Raw genomic sequence first — 18727 nt, forward strand, 5'->3', positions numbered from 1 at the left:
TTTTCAATCCACGTTTATTTGAGTTTATGGGGAAAATCCATCGTAAACGCTCTTTACGAGCGTACGTCTATGTGCGGTATGGTCGCGTTCACACATGCGGCATAATAGCAAGGAGGCAGCAAAGGGTTAATTAACTTAACACTTTACAACCGGGGGAGGTTTCACTCTGGTTGGAAACTTGATAAAGTTCCTGTTTAACATATTCCTTGAATTCTATAGCGACTATCATCGGAGGAAATACACACGTTAGTTAATACAGTTTTCAGAGCAGGATTACACTATGCATATTGGGGTAGCAAGATCGTCATCTTGAAAACACCTGCGATATATCAGGTATTGGAGGGAAGTCATTGGTCGTTGAGCGTTCACGACTGGAACAGGTAAGATCGTCTCAAATTGCAATTCTCCTTGACATTTGGAGCAGTGTTCTTCAGGCTAACTTTATTATAAGTACGTCAAGTATTAGTGTTATCTGATAACACAAAATAGAAGTTTGTCTTTAGTGACCAGATGTCAATGTGACATAATGCCACAGAGTTGGTAACATGATATTAGTTCCTCCTTTTAAGTTCCTGGCTGCTCACTTCAGTAGAGGTGCGTGGGGGAAAATAACTGGGGAAGGAAGCCAGGGCCAGAAAAAAAGACATACTGTATGTGTTGTGATTATTGCGTTGTTTGCGTTGTTTGCTCTATAATCTGTTAGTTCATATGCCTTGCCACGGTGATATACAGGCCAAATGTCGAGACAATAAGAAGACAGAGGCAGAATAAATTCAACCACTCCTTTGTTTCTTCACAAAACCGGACAGCAACTTCTGTCCAGTCAAGTTCACAAGGCATATTGCATTACAGAAAGTAAATCAAATCAAACTTTATTTGTCACATGCTCCGAATACAACAAGTGTAGACCTTACCTTGAAATGCTTACTTACAAGCCCTTAACCAACCGTGTAGTTCAAGAAGAGTTACCAAATGAACTAAAGTTTAAAAAAAAAAAAGTAACATAACATAACAATAATGAGGCCATATACAGGGGGTAGTGAGTCAGTGTGCAGGGTACAGGTTAGAGGTCATTTGTACAAGTAGGTAGGGATAAAGTGACTATGCATAGATAATAAACAGCGAGTAGCAGCAGTGTACAAATGGGTGGGGGGGTCAATGTAATAGTCCGGTGGCCATTTGATTAATTGTACAGCAGTCTTATGGCTTGGGGGTAGAAGCTGTTAAGGAGCCTTTTGGTCTAAGACTTGGCGCTCCGGTACCGCTTGCCGTGCGGTAAACAATCTATGAGTTGGGTGACTGGAGTCTCTGACAATGTTATGGGCTTTCCTCTGACACTGCCTATTATATAGGTCCTGGATTGCAGGAAACTTGGCCCCAGTGATGTACTGGGCCGTACGCACTACTCTCTGTAGCGCATTACGGTCAGATGCCGAGCAGTTGCCATACCAGGCAGTGATGCAACCGATTAGGATGCTCTCGATGGTGCAACTGTAGAACTTTTTGAGGATCTGGGTGTTATGGTTATTCCTTGTATAATGACAAACCGGGGCATAGGTTTAACTCCTTTTAATTAACATATTAACATAAGGGTCCAGGTGACCCTTTTTTTGGATTGTTTAGCAATTCTCAATAGGCCTTTCAGGGGCTCTGACAGTCCTTTTTGGTCGTTCTGCTGAAGTGCTTCCTGAAACAGTTGGACAGCGTTCATTGTCAGTCAGGGTGTTCTGACTGAATTGTCCATTTCTAAAGGCATTTAACGCTTCAGCAGTATCCTCCTGATGATCCTCAGTCCCTTGAGTGAATGGCTGAAGCCTTAGATCAACTCTGTTTCGTCTCAGTTGTGATCCACACTCCGCTTGGATCTCATAGGATCGCGGTGCAACTTCTCTCTGCACACACCCTTGCTGCATCCAGATTCCTGTGGTGATGTCTCGGAGTCGTACCTGATCTCCAGGTTTCAGTTCAGGAAAGTGTCTTGCACTTTTGTCGTGTCGCTGTCTTTGTTTGTCTTTCTGCTTTTCCTTTGCGAGTTTGACTTTGTGAGGACCTCTGGGTGTTAGCAAGTCGTCATGGATGGGTAGGTTGGTTCTGATGCGACGTCCCATCAACATTTGTGCAGGTGGAAGTCCGTTTTGCAGTGGTGCACTGCTATATTTTTTTCGGAAATCCTCCTTTCCATTGTGTGCCTTTTTCAACAGACCTTTAAAAATTTTGACTGAACTCTCAGCTAAGCCGTTGGACCTTGGATAGTTGGGGCTGGAGGTGTTGTGTCGGAATCCCCAGTCGTTAACGAACGATCGGAATTAAGAACTTGAGAACTGCGGGCCATTGTCTGAGTACAGTTCAGACGCAGCCCCATGTCTTGCAAAGACTGACTTCAGGTAGGTGATTACAGCTTTGCTGGAGGTAGTTTGCAGTGTTGCAACTTCAGGGTAGTTTGAGTAGTAGTCGGTAACAACAATGTGACTTTTGCCATTGCAGTCAGAAATGTCAACTCCAACTTTGTAGTAGGGTCTGTTGGGTACTGGATGAGGCATTAGCGGCTCTGTTTGCTGCTTTGGCCTTTAGGTGTAACACAGTTCACAAGAATCAGTAGTCTGGTTGATTTCCTGGTTCATTATTGGCCAGTACATTACTTCTGGTGCTCGTCGTTTGCATTTTTCCTCACCCATGTGGCCCTCATGTATTTTCGGTAGCATTTCTTCACGTAGTGGCATAGGAATTACTATCTTGTTGCCTTTGAACACTATGTCATCCACAATGGTGAGCTCTGCTCTTCACATCCAGTAATCCTGTATTCTCCTTGGACATTTCTTTTTTTGTGTGGGCCATCCTAACAGTGTTGTTTCTTTCAACTCTGTCATTGTTTGGTCAGCTGCGGTCTCTCTTTTGATCTACTCCATTCTCTCAGAAGACAGAGGAAGTGATGCTACGATCATGTCGACGTAGGCCTGAATCTCAGTGTTTTTCTGTGTGTCAAAGCTCTCTTTCTTGTCTACTGCTCGAGAAAGAGTGTCGGCTGGCGAACATGAACTTTCCCGGGGTATAGATCATCTCCACATCATACCTTTGCAATCTGATCAACATTCTCTGGATTCTCATTGGACAATCAATCAGTGGCTTAGACATGATTGACACCAATGGTTTGTGGTCGGTGTATTGGTGAAACCTTTCACAAGCGTATGTGCTCGCCAGCAGTTCTTTCTCTATTTGTGCATACCTTGTCTCTGCGCCTGTCAAGGCTCTGGACGCATAAGCGGCGGGTTGCCATGTGTCGTCATGCTGTTGCAGAAGAACTGTTCCCAGGCCAAACAGTGACACGTCTGCAGAAATCCTTGTGCTTTTCTCTGGATCATAGAACCTGAGCATGGGCTCTTCTGTGATTGTCTTCTTTAGGTTTTTGAAGCAGTTTTCCTATTCATGGGACCATTCCCATTAATTTTTCTGTCCCAGAAAACATCTGAGTGGAGCGGACTGTGCTGATAGTTGAGGTATGAACTTTGCAAGGTAGGTGATCATGCCCATGAAGTGTCTCACGTCGTCTTTGTTCTTTGGGCGCTCCATGTTGTTGATGGCTGATATTTTCCTCGGGTCTGGTTTGACTCCATCCTCTGAAAGTATGTCTCCCATGAAGGTAAGTGTTTTCGCACCAAACTCACTGGTGTCCTTGTTTAGTTTTAGGTTTACTTTCCGTGTCAGGTCCAGCACTTGTCTCACTCTCACGTTGTGTTCTTCTTTTGTGGACCCCCAGATGATGATGTCATCCATCATGGTCTCCACTCCTGGAATGTGCTCGAAGATCATGTGGATTGTCTTGTGGTAGACCTCTGGCGCTGAGAGAATCCCATATGGTAGACAAAGAAATCTTTACCTGCCCTCAGGTGTGTTGAATGTGCATAGCCTTGAGCTTGCATCATCTAGCTTCATTTGGCAGAATCCTGATGAGGCATCAAGCTGACTGAACCCCTTTACTCCAGCAAACTGCGACATTATCTCTTCTCTGGTTGGCTACTTGAAATACTGCTCTTGATTGCTTTGTTGAGATCTCTCGAGTCTAGACATATCCTGAGATCACCGTTCTTTTTCACCACAATAACCAGTGAGCTTATCCAGTCTGTAGGTTCATCCATTTTTGTGATGACGTCCATCTTTTCCATGCGTTCAAGTTCCTCCTGGAGCTTTTTCCTCAGTGCAAATGGAACTTTCCTGCATGCATGCACAACTGGAGTAATTTTTTCATCAGTACATATGTTGTGTTCTCCTGGTAAACATCCAAGACCCTCAAACATGTACTCATACTCAGCCAGTAGCGATTCCTGGTCATTTTCAGTCTGTGATGTCACTACATACACTCTTTTCTACAAATTGAGCTTTTCACATGCATTGATTCCTAGAATAGGCTGTACACTTTTTTTCCATTATCAGCAGCTGTGCTCTGAACAGCTGTGCTGTAAAGTTACTATGCAGCTACCTTTGACTGGTACTTTCCCCCCAGTATAACCAGTAACCTTCATTTTCACCGGGTGTATTTTTATCTTCACCTTCAGTGTTTTGCAGTCATCGAGAGACAACAGGTTTACTTACCTGTGCTCCAGTATCAAGCTTGAATTGTATTATAGTTTCATTCACAGTCAATGTCACAATCCATTCAGCTTTTACTGCACTGCATATTTCCACAGAATCAACTAAGAATTCTTCAATCTCCTTGATTGTGTGACCCTTTTTCTTTGTAGCCTCAGCTTTGCAGCATTTTGAGAATTTTTTTTTCCTTTTTTCCCCCCACAGTTGTTACATGATTTGCCATATGCAGGGCAGTTTTTGGGCTTGTGGATAAATCCACTTTTTCCACATGTAATGTTTTGATTTCTCTCTTTTGCTTGTTTTTGTTTTGTAATGAGTTGTGTGTGTTGCTCCTCTCGTTTTATTGCATACACTGACGTCTCATCCCTGCACAGCTCTTTAGCTTGTGCTCTGGTGGTTTCAGCTGCTCGACACATATTCACTGCTTTATCCAAAGTTAAATCTTACTCACGCAGCAATCTCTCCTTGAGTCCATTATCAAGTATGCCACAGAATATCCTGTCTATCACTAGTGAGTCTTTCAGATTTTCAAATTCACATGTTTTGCTCAGTGTTCAGCTCAGCTAAATACTGGTCAAAACTGACTCCCCGTTTCTGATCATGAGAGAAAAACTTGTATCTGTCAAACGTGACGTTCTGGCTAGGTACAAAGAACTCCTCAAATTTAGCCATTAGCACAGTCAATGTCAAGTTTGCCTCGTCTTGCTGAAAGCGATTGTAAATGTCCAATGCATCCTCTCCAATAACATGCAGAAAAATGGAAGCTTTCAATTTGCCATCATCTCCCCCTGAGCCACTTGCTGCTAGGTAGATATTGAATCTCTGCTTGAAACGTTTCCAATTGTCAGCTAGTCTTGCTCACATTGAGGGAGAGGTTGTTGTCCTGGCACCACACTGCCAGTTCTCTGACCTCCTCCCTATTGGCTGTCTCATCGTTGTCGGTGATCAGGCCTACCACTGTTGTGTCATCAGCAAACTTAATGATTGTGTTGGAGTCGTATTTGGCCACGCAGTCATGGGTGAACAGGGAGTATAGCAGGGGACTAAGTACACACCCCTGAGGGGCCCCAGTGTGGAGGATCAGGCGTGGCAGGCGTGTTGTTGCCTACCCTTACCACCTGGAGGCAGCCCGTCAGGAAGTCCAGGATCCAGTTGCAGAGGGAGGTGTTTAGTCCCAGGGTCCTTAGCTTAGTGATGAGCTTAGTGATGAGCTTCGTGGGCAACATGGTGTTGAACGCTGAGCTGTAGTCAATGAACAGCATTCTCACATAGGTGTTCCTTTTTTCCATGTGGGATATGGCAGTGTGGAGTGCGATTGAGATTGCGTCATCTGTGGATCCGTTAGGGCAGTATGCGAATTGGCGTGGGTCTAGGTTATACGGGAGGATGCTGTTGATGTGAGCCATGACCAGCCTTTCGAAGCACTTCATGGCTACCCACATGAGTGCTACGGGGCGGTAATCATTTAGCCAGGTTACCTTCACTTCCTTGGGCACAGGGACTATGGTGGTCTGCTTGAAACATGTAGGTATTACAGACTCAGAAAGGTTGAAAATGTCAGTGAAGACACTTGCCAGTTGTGAGAGTAACTTATGTACAGTACCGTATGATAAGCTATAGACCACACTATCAACCAAGAGAGTTCTCATCTATATTATTCGTAGCTGTCTATTTACCACCACAGACTGACACTGGCACTAAGACCGCTCTCAACCAACTCTATAAGGCCATAAGCAATCAAGAAAATGCTCACCCAGAAGTGGCGCTCCTAGTGGCCAGGTACTTTAATGCAGGCAAACTTAAATCAGGTTTACCAAATTTTTACCAGCATGTCACGTGTAACCAGAGGGAAAAAAACTCTCGACCAACGTTACTCCACACACAGAGATGCATACAAAGCTCTCCCCCGCCCTCCATTTGGAAAATCCGACCATAATTCTATCCTCCTGACAAGCAAATACTAAAGCAGGAAGTACCAGTGACTCGCTCAATACGGAATTGGTCAGATGGCACGGATGCTACACTACAGGACTGTTTTGCTAGCACAGACTGGAATATGTTCCGGGAGTCATCCAATGACATTGAGGAGTATACTACCTCGGTCACTGGCTTCATCAATAAGCACATCGACATCGTCGTGCCCACAGTGACCATATGTATACATCCCAACCAGAAGCCATGGATTACAAGCAACATCTGCACCGAGCTAAAGGCTAGAGCTGCCGCTTTCAAGGAGCGGGACACTAATCCGGACACAAGAAAGGAGAGGGACATGAAATCCTGCTACTCCCTTAGATGAACCATCAAACAAGAAAAGCGTCAATACAGTACTAAGATTAAATCCTACTACACCGGCCCTGACGCTCGTCAGATGTGGCAGGGCTTGCAAACTATTACGGACTACAAAGGGAAACCCAGCCGCGAGCTGCCCAGTGATGCAAGCCTACCAGACGAGCTAAATGCCTTTTACGCTCGCTTTGAGGAAAGCAACACTGAAGCATGCATGAGAGCACCAGCTGTTCCGAACGACTGTGTGATCACACTCTTCGTAGCCGATGTGAGCAAAAAAAATATATTGTCACAACGTGTACTCAAAGCATGAGCGGACCAACTTGCATGTGTCTTTACTGACATTTTCGACCTCTCCCTGACTGAGTCTATAATATCTACATGTTTCAAGCAGACCACCATAGTCCCTGTGTCCAAGAAAGCGCAGGTAACCTGCCTAAATGATTACCGCCCTGTAGCACTCACGTCGGTAGCCATGAAGTGTTTGAAAGGCTGGTCATGGCTCACATCAACACTATCATCCCGGAATTTGCATACCGCCCCAACAGATCCACAGATGACGCAATCTCAATCACACTCAGTACATCACTGGGGCCAAGCTTCCTGCCAACCAGAACCTATATACTAGGCGGTGTAAGAGGAAGGCTCAAAAAATTGTCAAGGACTCCGCCACCCAAGTCATAGACTGTTCTCTCTGCTTACTGCACGTCAAGCGGTACCAGAGTGCCAAGTCTAGGACCAAAAGGCTCCTTAACAGCATCTACCCCCAAGCCATAAGACTGCTGAACAACTAATCAAATGGCCACCCAGACTATTTACATCCGTCTGCTTTCCACTAGACACTGAGAGATGAATTCCCCTTTCAGCAGAACAATAACCTAAAATACAAGGCTAAATCTAAACCGGAGTTGCTTACCAAGAAGACAGTGAATGTTCCTAAGTGGCTGAGTTACAGTTTTGACTTAAACATACTTGAAAATCTGTAGCAAGATCTGAATGGTTGTCTAGCAATGATCAACAACCAATTTTACAGGGTTGAAGAATTTTGAAAAGAATAATGTGCAAATGTTTCACAATCCAGGTGTGGAAAGCTCTTAGAGACTTAACCAGAATGACTGACAGCTGTAATCGCTGCCAAAGGTGCTTATACAAAGTATTGACTCAGGGGTGTCAATACTTATGTAAATGAGATATTTAAGGTTCAATAAATTTGAAGCATTTTCTAAAAACATGTTTTCTCTTTGTCATTGGGGTGTATTGTGTGTAGATTGGTGAGAAAAAATGATATTTAATCCATTTTGAATTCAAGCTTTAACACAACAAAATGTGGACTAAGTCAAGGGGTATGAATGCTTTCTGAAGCTACTGTATATTTGTTGTAGAGCACCTGAAGGCACATCAAGGCCTAGCCACTGTTGCAAATAGAAGGCTTTTTCATACATTAATGCTTCTGATATTGTCTCAACACTTTCGTGTCAATAATTGTTTCGTGGTATGTGACCAGTGCACTGCATGCCTTCAACTGCCACCCTTTACAGTACAATTTTGATTAACTTCCTGAATTTGTCATTCCTTTCTAGGATACTGTCTTTTTAGTGCATGTTAACACCTGTACTGTGAAGCTATTCACACTTTTCAAAACCGGTCTTTTATTCCCACCCCAAGCACCTCTTAAAGTGATCCAACAAGTCGAACAATATAATATACGGATTGGCTGCGGTTCCGGATTTTCTGGCTAATGATACAGAGATTATTATATATTTTTTTAACCCCTTTTTCTCCCCAATTCTCAATGTTGCCTCATCCCTGCAATTCCCCAATGGGCTCGGGAGAGGCGAAGGTGGAGTCATGCATCCACCAAAACATGACCCGTCTACTTGCGCTTCTTAACACCCTCTAGCTTAACCCGGAAGCCAGCCGCATCAATGTGTCAGAGGAAACACTGTTTAACTGGTGACCGTGGTCAGCCTGCAGGCACTCGGCCTGCCACAAGGAGTCGCTAGAGCGCGAGGAGCCAAACCCTCTCATAATCCGGATGACGATGGGCCAATTGTGTACCGTCCTATGGGACCCCCTGCGACGGCCAGTTTTGGACAGCTCGGGAATAAACCCTGGTCTGTAGTAACGTCTCTAGCACTGCAGTGCCGATAGGGTAATTGCTTTTTGGTACACCAGAATTACATTGCGTTGCAGAGGCAGTTGCAATGCGTTCTGATTTATCGAACGTATGCGTCAAACTGTACATGTAAATGGCTTGACGGAAATGGTAACAGAAGGTGAATGTTCAACTTTTGTTGCACACATATCCAGATGATGCTGTGTACTATTTTCCCCTAGGACTTTGCCGGTGTGATCGAAGCGTTAGACCGGTGTGATCGAAGCGTTAGACTGGTGTGATCGAAGCGTTAGACCGGTGTGATCTAAGCGTTAGACCGGTGTGATCTAAGCGTTAGACCGGTGTGATCGAAGCGTTAGACCGGTGTGATCGAAGCGTTAGACCGGTGTGATCGAAGCGTTAGACCGGTGTGATCGAACCGTTAGACCGGTGTGATCGAAGCGTTAGACCGGTGTGATCGAAGCGTTAGACCGGTGTGATCGGCATTAGACCGGTGTGATCGAAGCGTTAGACCGGTGTGATCGAAGCGTTAGACCGGTGTGATCGAGCGTTAGACCGGTGTGATCAAGCGTTAGACCGGTGTGATCGAACCGTTAGACCGGTGTGATCGAAGCGTTAGACCGGTGTGATCGAAGCTTTAGACCGGTGTGATCGAAGCTTTAGACCGGTGTGATCGAAGCTTTAGACCGGTGTGATCGAAGCGTTAGACCGGTGTGATCGAAGCGTTAGACCGGTGTGATCGAAGCGTTAGACCGGTGTGATCGAAGCGTTAGACCGGTGTGATCGAAGCTTTAGACCGGTGTGATCGAAGCGTTAGACCGGTGTGATCGAAGCGTTAGACCGGTATGGTGTGATCGAAGTGTTAGACTGGTGTGATCGAAGCGTTAGACCGGTGTGATCGAAGCGTTAGACCGGTGTGATGTGTGATCGAAGTGTTAGACTGGTGTGATCGAAGCGTTAGACCGGTGTGATCAAAGCGTTAGACCGGTGTGATGTGTGATCGAAGTGTTAGACTGGTGTGATCGAAGCGTTAGACCGGTGTGATCAAAGCGTTAGACCGGTGTGATGTGTGATCGAAGTGTTAGACCGGTGTGATCGAAGTGTTAGACCGGTGTGATCGGAGCGTTAGACCGGTGTGATCGAAGTGTTAGACCGGTGTGATCGAAGTGTTAGACCGGTGTGATCGAAGCGTTAGACCGGTGTGATCGAAGCGTTAGACCGGTGTGATCGAAGTGTTAGACCGGTGTGATCGAAGCGTTAGACCGGTGTGATCGAAGCGTTAGACCGGTGTGATCGAGCGTTAGACCGGTGTGATCGGCGTTAGACCGGTGTGATCGACCGGTGTGATCGGGCGTTAGACCGGTGTGATCGAGCGTTAGACCGGTGTGATCGAAGCGTTAGACCGGTGTGATCGAAGCGTTAGACCGGTGTGATCGAAGCGTTAGACCGTGTGATGATCACCGGTGTGATCGAAGCGTTAGACCGGTGTGATCGAAGCGTTAGACCGGTGTGATCGAAGCGTTAGACCGGTGTGATCGAAGCGTTAGACCGGTGTGATCGAAGCGTTAGACCGTGTGATCGAAGCGTTAGACCGGTGTGATCAAGCGTTAGACCGGTGTGATCGAAGCGTTAGACCGGTGTGATCGAAGCGTTAGGCCGGTGTGATCGAAGCGTTAGGCCGGTGTGATCGAAGCGTTAGACCGGTGTGATCGGTGTGATCGAAGCGTTAGACCGGTGTGATCGAAGCGTTAGACCGGTGTGATCGAAGCGTTAGACCGGTGTGATCGAAGCGTTAGACCGGTGTGATCGAAGCGTTAGACCGGTGTGATCGAAGCTTTAGACCGGTGTGATCGAAGCGTTAGACCGGTGTGATCGAAGCGTTAGACCGGTGTGATCGAAGCGTTAGATCGGTGTGATCGAAGCGTTAGACCGGTATGATGTGAGATCGAAGCGTTAGACCGGTGTGATCGAAGCGTTAGACCGGTGTGATCGAAGCGTTAGACCGGTATGATGTGTGATCAAAGCGTTAGACCGCTGTGATCGAAGCGTTAGACCGGTATGATGTGTGATCGAAGCGTTAGACCGCTGTGATCGAAGCGTTAGACCGCTGTGCCACTGCCACTCGGGAGCCACTTCGCTGCCTACATAGCTTCTGCTGATTGCTCCACTGCTGCTTCCCCCTCCTTGACATGGAAGGGAAACTTAATGTTGTACAATAAAGACCTATAAGTGGGAGAAGGAGAAAAGGAAGGACAGGGGGGAGGGAGGTGGGAGAAGGGGAAGGGAAGGGGGAAGAATGGGGAACTATGTTATTTTTTTCAGAAAGGTTGACAGGCTTCATGCAGCTATCATGTTGCACACAAACGACATGTTCCTCCAAACTTTGTTGTAAAAGTTGCAAACATAAGCTTGACACAAGCAGTCTAGCGATTTCATGTTCTTCTTATATGCTGAATTACATGCAGCTTTTTAGGCAAGCATATATTAAACACAAGCGAACACAAACCCCTGCCAGCTACATAAGATAAACACTTGTATTTAGTTTTTGGGGGGAATCTGTCTTCTGTAAGTTTAAGAAACATTGCCTTAAAAGTCTGATACCAAAGACCCACATTTTTAAGATATGTTTTCATTTCTCTCGCTCATGAGGGAGGTTCATGAAAGTTCACAGAACTAAACAGTAAAGGTAGACCAATTAGTTCGTTTTTTTATTTCAAATTTGTTTATGAATTATTAAATGATTCAAAGTCTAAATTCCATTCCTAAAAAAATCTGTAATGGAATTTATGCAATTTAGTTGGCTACAGTTGGGTTCTCAAGTTTGGACAGCACATCACCGTACAGTAGAGTTCAGTACAGTCAAGAAAAGTAGAGTATATTCTACTTTAGTACTAAACTGAACTCTAGTTTTCTGAGCTGTACTGTACTCTACTGAGCTCTACTATGCTGTATTTTGACATCCAAGCTTGTGAAACATAGTCTATGATTGGTTCAGATATGGTCCAGTCCACACCAACCAAATTTGGTCTTGTTTTTGGGGCAAGAACTCATTCAAATAATAGCTCATGTGTAGAATAATACCCAAATATGCAAAGAGGATATTGCATGCGTATATGTTTTTGTGTACCTATTTAGGATACACCACCATATTCATAATTATGCATTTATGTGTGGTACAGATCAGGGATCCATGATGAAATTCCTTTACCGCAATTCCGTTACCTATTGTAAATTCACATCACTTACTGTAGTTGAACAACCAAACGAGATTTTTTCAAAGTCAATGTGTCATGTCATAGCTAACACACCATTTTTTCTGCAGACATTTAAAAAAATCTTAATTAAAAGGTGTACACATACTGTAATCTAAGGGAGATTTTACAGAAATTCTGTTATCAATCTTCGCATCTGCACAGTTCTTCCAGGAAACGTTTTTTTGTCAAATGTTCACTGTAAATTGTTAAAAGTAGTCATTGTGCACAGAGTTGTATGGTTCGTTAAACTTTGAAATCAATGGGAGTCTAAGCGCAATTCCGTTATGGAATTGCCCGTATCAAACACAAGCAAGACACAGACATGCAGTCTAATTAGCGATGTAATATTATTTTTTCATCATCATTGCAAGCATTGGCTAAGCAGTAGTCATACCGGCAGTCAAATTAGTGGTGTTCTTTTTTTCAGCAACTCTGGCTAGTGGCTAAGATATGGCAGCAGATATAAAGACGCGGGATTTTATGTTGCTCCAATTAAATGTGTAGATACTGCGCCCCGCTTGTGCAACTGCAATATCCGTTACAAATACACTGCGAAGGTGGTGTAGCCTTCATAATATATATATTTTGGGGAATGTTGGTTGAAATCGCAGGGTTTTTATTTCAGTTCGAAAAAATGGGGCAGATACATAGGTTACATTATCATGGTTCAGAAGAGGGTGAGTAAAGAGAGAAACTTGAAGGGGGGGGGGGGTGAGCAGCATGAGCCTTAGCTTTGAGAAAGAGGTTTCCGGTGGTGAGGGCAGAGGCAAAAACTCTGTATTTGCCACATTAACAATGATTCATAGCATGAGATGGAGGTATATCACTATTTAACGAGTGTCATTTTGAAGCTGTCATAATGGAATGTCCTTATAATATATGCAATTTTAGCAGACGCTTTTCTCGGTAACTTAGTCGTGCGTGCAAACATGTATGTACGGGTGCTCCCGGGAATTGAACCCACTGCCTAGCTACGTTGTAAAGTGTTCTTCCTGAAAATTACGCTGTGACACGTTCTAGCTGCCTGTAAACTGGAGAGAAACAAGTGGAAGTGCCCGAAGTTAACAATGCTCTGTTTGTTATGCTGTAGTAATAAAACCTGATTACGCAACCTAGGGGTGTAATGTTGGTTTAGCATGATTTAGGAGGACTAGACCATCAAATAAACATACAGGACTTTGACTGGGTAATATATTGTCGCTGGAAATACCAACATTCACAGAGTGAAGTATTTAACCTCCAACAATACATTTTAAACAGCAGGGCTAGCCTTTATTCAAACGTTCTAGTCTGGAGGAAGATTTCCTAGAACTTGACTGCAATAGTCTCTAGACCTACACCTACATTTTGTCCAGGTGCTTTTTGGTCAATGAATGGCTCATTCACATAATCATTCAGCTCTCGTTGGTTGGCACTATTCCAGCAGCTCTTTATTATGTAAAAATGTGTTTGTGAAGAACGAAAACACGGGTTAATGTAAACCTCCTTGAACTGCTTTGGCTCTGGCCCCGTTCCCAGCCACATTGTGTCTATCCCAGGAAGTTGTTCATTGTCATCTGATTTCAGCTAGTCTAGCCCTTTGCCGGTTTTATTGTACTGCTATGCCCCTGCTCCTGACTAAATGTGCAAACCACCCCCCTTTCTCCCACACTGCAGGTTAGGACAAGTCTCCTCTCCCCAATCTACAGTGTTGGGTGGGGGGGATGTGTACCAGTGGTGTTCCAGCCAGCTCCAGCCATGGGGTCAGCCGGTCGGGCTCCTCGTATGCCCTGTGTGCCCTTGGGGTGGGACTCATAGCCCTGGGCATCATCATGATTGTGTGGTCAATGGTTCCCGGGGATGCTACCCAGACAACCAAGACTCCAGGCAACTCCAGTATAACAGTGCCAGCAGACCATGGTGAGGATGGGGATGGCGAGGAAGACAAGGAAGCAGCGAAGACCTTATCAATAGCCTATGTGCTGGTGGGGGCAGGGGTGGCCATGCTGCTGCTGTCTATCTTCCTGGGGGTGAGGAACAAGCGGAGGAAGCACCAGAGAAGACAAGAGACACAGGCCGTAGGAGTCCGCTTCGTGGACCATGTGGCTGGGGAGGCAGGAGAGAAGTGAGTGCTTCAATCGATTTAGATAATCAATGTCTTAACAGTGATTGATTTGAATCATCCAAGAAGGGATTCGGAGGCTTTGTTTTCACTATAAACTCATATATGACTTACAGTGAGCTCCAAAAGTATTGGGAATTTTAGTAAAAAGTTAAGTATTTGGTCTCATGTTTCATAGCACACAATGAATACATTAAGCTTGTGACTACAAACTTGTTGGATGCATTTACTTTTTGTTTTTGTTGTATTTGAGATTATTCTGTGCCGAAATGAATGGTAAATAATGTATTGTGTAATGTTGCAGTCACCTTTTATTGTAAATAAGAATAGAATGTTTTTAAAACACATGGGGGGGACTATGTACAAAAAGTGCTGTAATATCGAAACGGTTCACCCGATATGGATGAAAATACCCTCAAATTAAAGCTGGCAGTCTGCACTTTAACCTCAGGCATTGTATCATTTCAAATCCAACGTGTTGGAGTACAGAGCTAAAACAACAAAAATTGACTGTCCCAATACTTTTGGAGCTCACTGTAGTTCCCAGGGTGATGCCTGGAAATGAATATGTTCCTGATAATGTTCCTGTATGTTCCAAATTGTCCCTTTTGATTGACACAGTTCCATTAAAGCACCAGTTATCTAGTCTCTCCTACTCCAAGCTAGTTAAAGGAGCTACACATGCAACATTTCCACCTGCAAAACTAGCTCCAAATGTCATTACATACCAGTAGTAATTAAGGAATACATATCCATGAGAGAAACAAACAAATATTGACCTCTGAGATGCTGCAAAGCTTTTTGCCACAACGGGACAGTTTGACTAGTTGTTGTATGTACAACTTCCTGCATTACAATTGTCTCTCGTTCATGAGGTTAACAACAATAGAAAAAACATGGCAATACAAAACTTCTTATTGTCCTTGCTGTTTTGTAGATTATGATCATGTAAGAAGCAGTACTTAGCTATTTTAGGCATTTCTAGTATCCTTAAAAAAACATGAAATGTAAATGATGGCACAAATGTGACATGTTACTTATTTAAAATCGGTGTCCCTGTACATTGTTTTGCAGTTTAGATGAGCCAGTCCCAGTCTACAACGTGCCCAGCTATGAGGAGGCGGTCACCAGTGGCCAGTTCCCCATCCGCCAGAGCAACTTACGCCAGAGCAACTCCCAGCTGCCTTCCTACGAGGACCTCATCTGTGCTGTGGAAAACGAGGGGGAGGGACCAAGTGCTGCCCCAGTTAAGGAGGCTCATCCTAGCAGTCCCACTCCTGAGCCCCAGCCCGCCGCTGCAGCCAACCCCCACAGTGTAGGCCGGGCCAGCCGGATACTACGGCCCAACAGGGTACGCAGAATCAAGTCTGAGAAACTCCATCTGAAGGACTTTCGTTTTAACATTCGCAACCCTACTGATGCGAAGGTGACCATTGAACCAATCACTCCGCCACCACAGTACGACGGCAAGATACCTGAGTTCTGACAGCGCCCCCTATAGCCTGGGAGTACTAAAAGCATTGTTTCAATGTTGAGTAAGACAACACTATTGCTGGATCAGATGTCTAATAATAATAATGAGGCCTAGCTGTGAGTGTTCCTCCTTCACCCTGGGGCAGACCCAGACATTGTTGCTTTGAATCAAGTTGTTTCTCAGCTCCATTTTGACTCGTTTATAGACTTATTTATTCAGGGGCTTATTTTCCTCTCTGTTTAGAACACGGTGGCTGTGTTTTTAACTATCGCCCTACAGAAGGCTTGACGGGGTGCTACGCCACTGCTTATAACATAAATTATCCAACTCAGGGAGCCAGCTATGCATTTGGTTTGCTAACTTGCTAAGTGGCTGGCTTGCAAGTTCAAGCTTCTTGGTTATAGCAGATAGTCAATACCCTCCTGGATCAAGATCCCTGCTACCTAAATTTGTTTTGTGCGTCAAAATTATATGATTTCAAATTACTTTTTTACCTTGGGAAAGAACTAGCACCCCTTGTGTGCACTGCCGGTAATACTGTATATCACGGTATGGTGCAGAAACGGTGTGAAGGTGGACCTGGATACCGCACAACCCTGCCCTGCAGGACACACTGCACCAAATACCCTAGTTTCAGACTCCTAATGATCCTTACACCTCTGAAGCCACTTCCGTACCCGTCAAAATAACTTATCTCTGAACTCTCAATAGCTGTTTTTCCACCAAGTTTTAGATAAGGGGAATAATGGGGTGTTAACACTAGAGATCCTGACCGCCAGTGTGACACCCCCCCCCCCCCCCCTTTTCTCTGCATAAGCGAGCTTGGCCCTTCTTCTTCGGTCTGCTGATGCAATCAGGTCCTCAAACACAGGGGAGCGCCAGGGTGGGGAAGTTATTAAAAAGGCATCGGGGTCCTCTGGGTCTGTCGCCACATCAGACATGATGTCTTCAGTTGACCCCACAAATCAATGCTTCCTTTCAGCAGAGTTCTTTTTGACCGACTGTCTTGAACACTTGAATCTCAAAGCTAAAAAAAAATCAAAATAAAAGTGCAAGTGTCAACTTTTAAAAACTCAGTACTGTTTTTAAAATGTATGGATTGGTTCACATTTATAAAGTAACCCGTCTCTGGCGATGCAGTCTTCTCTTTTGTATGTTCCGTTCCTTTGCTCCATCTGGGGTCTCTGACGACTTATGCATCTCTTTCAGTCCAACACCGATTTGCAGCTGCATCTGAGGTGACAGTGTGGTCTGTTAGCAATGGCTATATGCTTCAAAATCCTTGAAAAAAGGATCAAATGTAGAATATTGTTGCAGTCAGTCCATGTCTTCGTAGGACTACTCACTTTCAAATTCTGCCATGCGCCACTCTCCATCTGTGTACCTTCCTCTCAGCTGACTGACCAGCGGACAGTACACAGGTGGTGTGCGGGGCGGTTGTTCCTGAGACATTAGTTGACAAAGAAAAGTTCATGCATGATATTTGCACTAACACTTAACGTAACATATTTGAGAATGCTAAAATAACCATCATACAGGAACCTACCCTGATTGCTTGGTTGACTCCCCCCCAAAAAAAAAATCCAAGTCATAAGTGATCACATTTGTCTTCACTTGTCTTGCGGCTTATACTACATTTGTTCTCCTCGCCAGCATTAATGTGTAGATCCCTTACTGTCCGCTATTAATTCAAACAGAAAAGAGCATCATTAGTAAATGTCATGCAGGTGAAAGAGGACCCAAAAGCGACTTAACAGAAACAGAGTTTATTAAAGTCCAAAACGGAATAACAGAAATCCTCTAGACTTGTAGAGGGGAAACAACTGGAGAAGCGGCCACAGACTGCAGGTCGCTTCGGGTAGGCGCAGGCCGTAGTCGACTGAGACACCTGCTCACACGCAGCATCTGATGAAGGCACAAAACACGACAGGACAGGGTGATACACAATCACGGCAAAAACACGACAGGACAGGGCGAAACGCAATCACAGCATGGTGAATACAATACAAGGAACCGACGGGACAGGAACGGATCACAAAGGAATAAATAGGGACTCTAATCAGGGAAAGGATCGGGAACAGGTGTGGGAAGACTAAATGATGATTAGGGGAATAGGAACAGCTGGGAGCAGGAACGGAACGACAGAGAGAAGAGAGAGCGAGAGAGTGAGAGAGGGAGGGGGAGAGAGAGGGATAGAAGGAGGGAAAGAACCAAACAAGACCAGCAGAGGGAAACGAATAGCATGGGGAGCACAGGGACAAGACATGACAATAAATGACAAACATGACAGTACCCCCCACTCACCGAGCGCCTCCTGGCGCACTCGAGGAGGAATCCTGGCGGCAACGGAGGAAATCATCGATGAGCGAACGGTCCAGCACGTCCCGAGACGGAACCCAACTCCTCTCCTCAGGACCGTAACCCTCCCAATCCACTAGGTATTGGTGACCCCGTCCCCGAGAACGCATGTCCATAATCTTATGTACCTTGTAAATAGGTGCGCTCGACAAGGACGGGAGGGGGGAGGGAAGACGAACGGGGTGCGAAGAAAGGGCTTAACACAGGAGACATGGAAGACAGGATGGACGCGACGAAGATGTCGCGGAAGAAGCAGTCGCACAGCGACAGGATTGACGACCTGGGAGACACGGAACGGACCAATGAACCGCGGAGTCAACTTACGAGAAGCTGTCGTAAGAGGAAGGTTGCGAGTGGAAAGCCACACTCTCTGGCCGCAACAATACCTTGGACTCTTAATCCTGCGTTTATTGGCGGCTCTCACCGTCTGTGCCCTGTAACGGCAAAGTGCAGACCTCACCCTCCTCCAGGTGCGCTCACAACGTTGGACAAACGCTTGAGCGGAGGGAACGCTGGACTCGGCAAGCTGGGATGAGAACAGAGGAGGCTGG

At 45.2% G+C, this 18727-nt stretch overlaps 1 protein-coding gene across 1 annotated transcript; it reads left to right on the plus strand.

Annotated features, from left to right (window-relative positions):
* Positions 1–168: 168 nt before the first annotated feature.
* Positions 169–16953, plus strand: LOC124020885 (transmembrane protein 51-like). The gene is made up of 3 exons (XM_046336187.1): positions 169–380; positions 13900–14347; positions 15419–16953. Exons 2-3 carry the CDS (start codon positions 13947–13949, stop codon positions 15828–15830), a joined length of 813 nt encoding a protein of 270 aa, XP_046192143.1. The 5' UTR covers positions 169–380; positions 13900–13946; the 3' UTR covers positions 15831–16953.
* The last annotated feature ends 1774 nt before the right edge of the window (positions 16954–18727 follow it).

Source organism: Oncorhynchus gorbuscha, linkage group LG03, assembly GCF_021184085.1.
Source record: "Oncorhynchus gorbuscha isolate QuinsamMale2020 ecotype Even-year linkage group LG03, OgorEven_v1.0, whole genome shotgun sequence".
NCBI classification, from domain to species: Eukaryota; Metazoa; Chordata; class Actinopteri; order Salmoniformes; family Salmonidae; genus Oncorhynchus; species Oncorhynchus gorbuscha.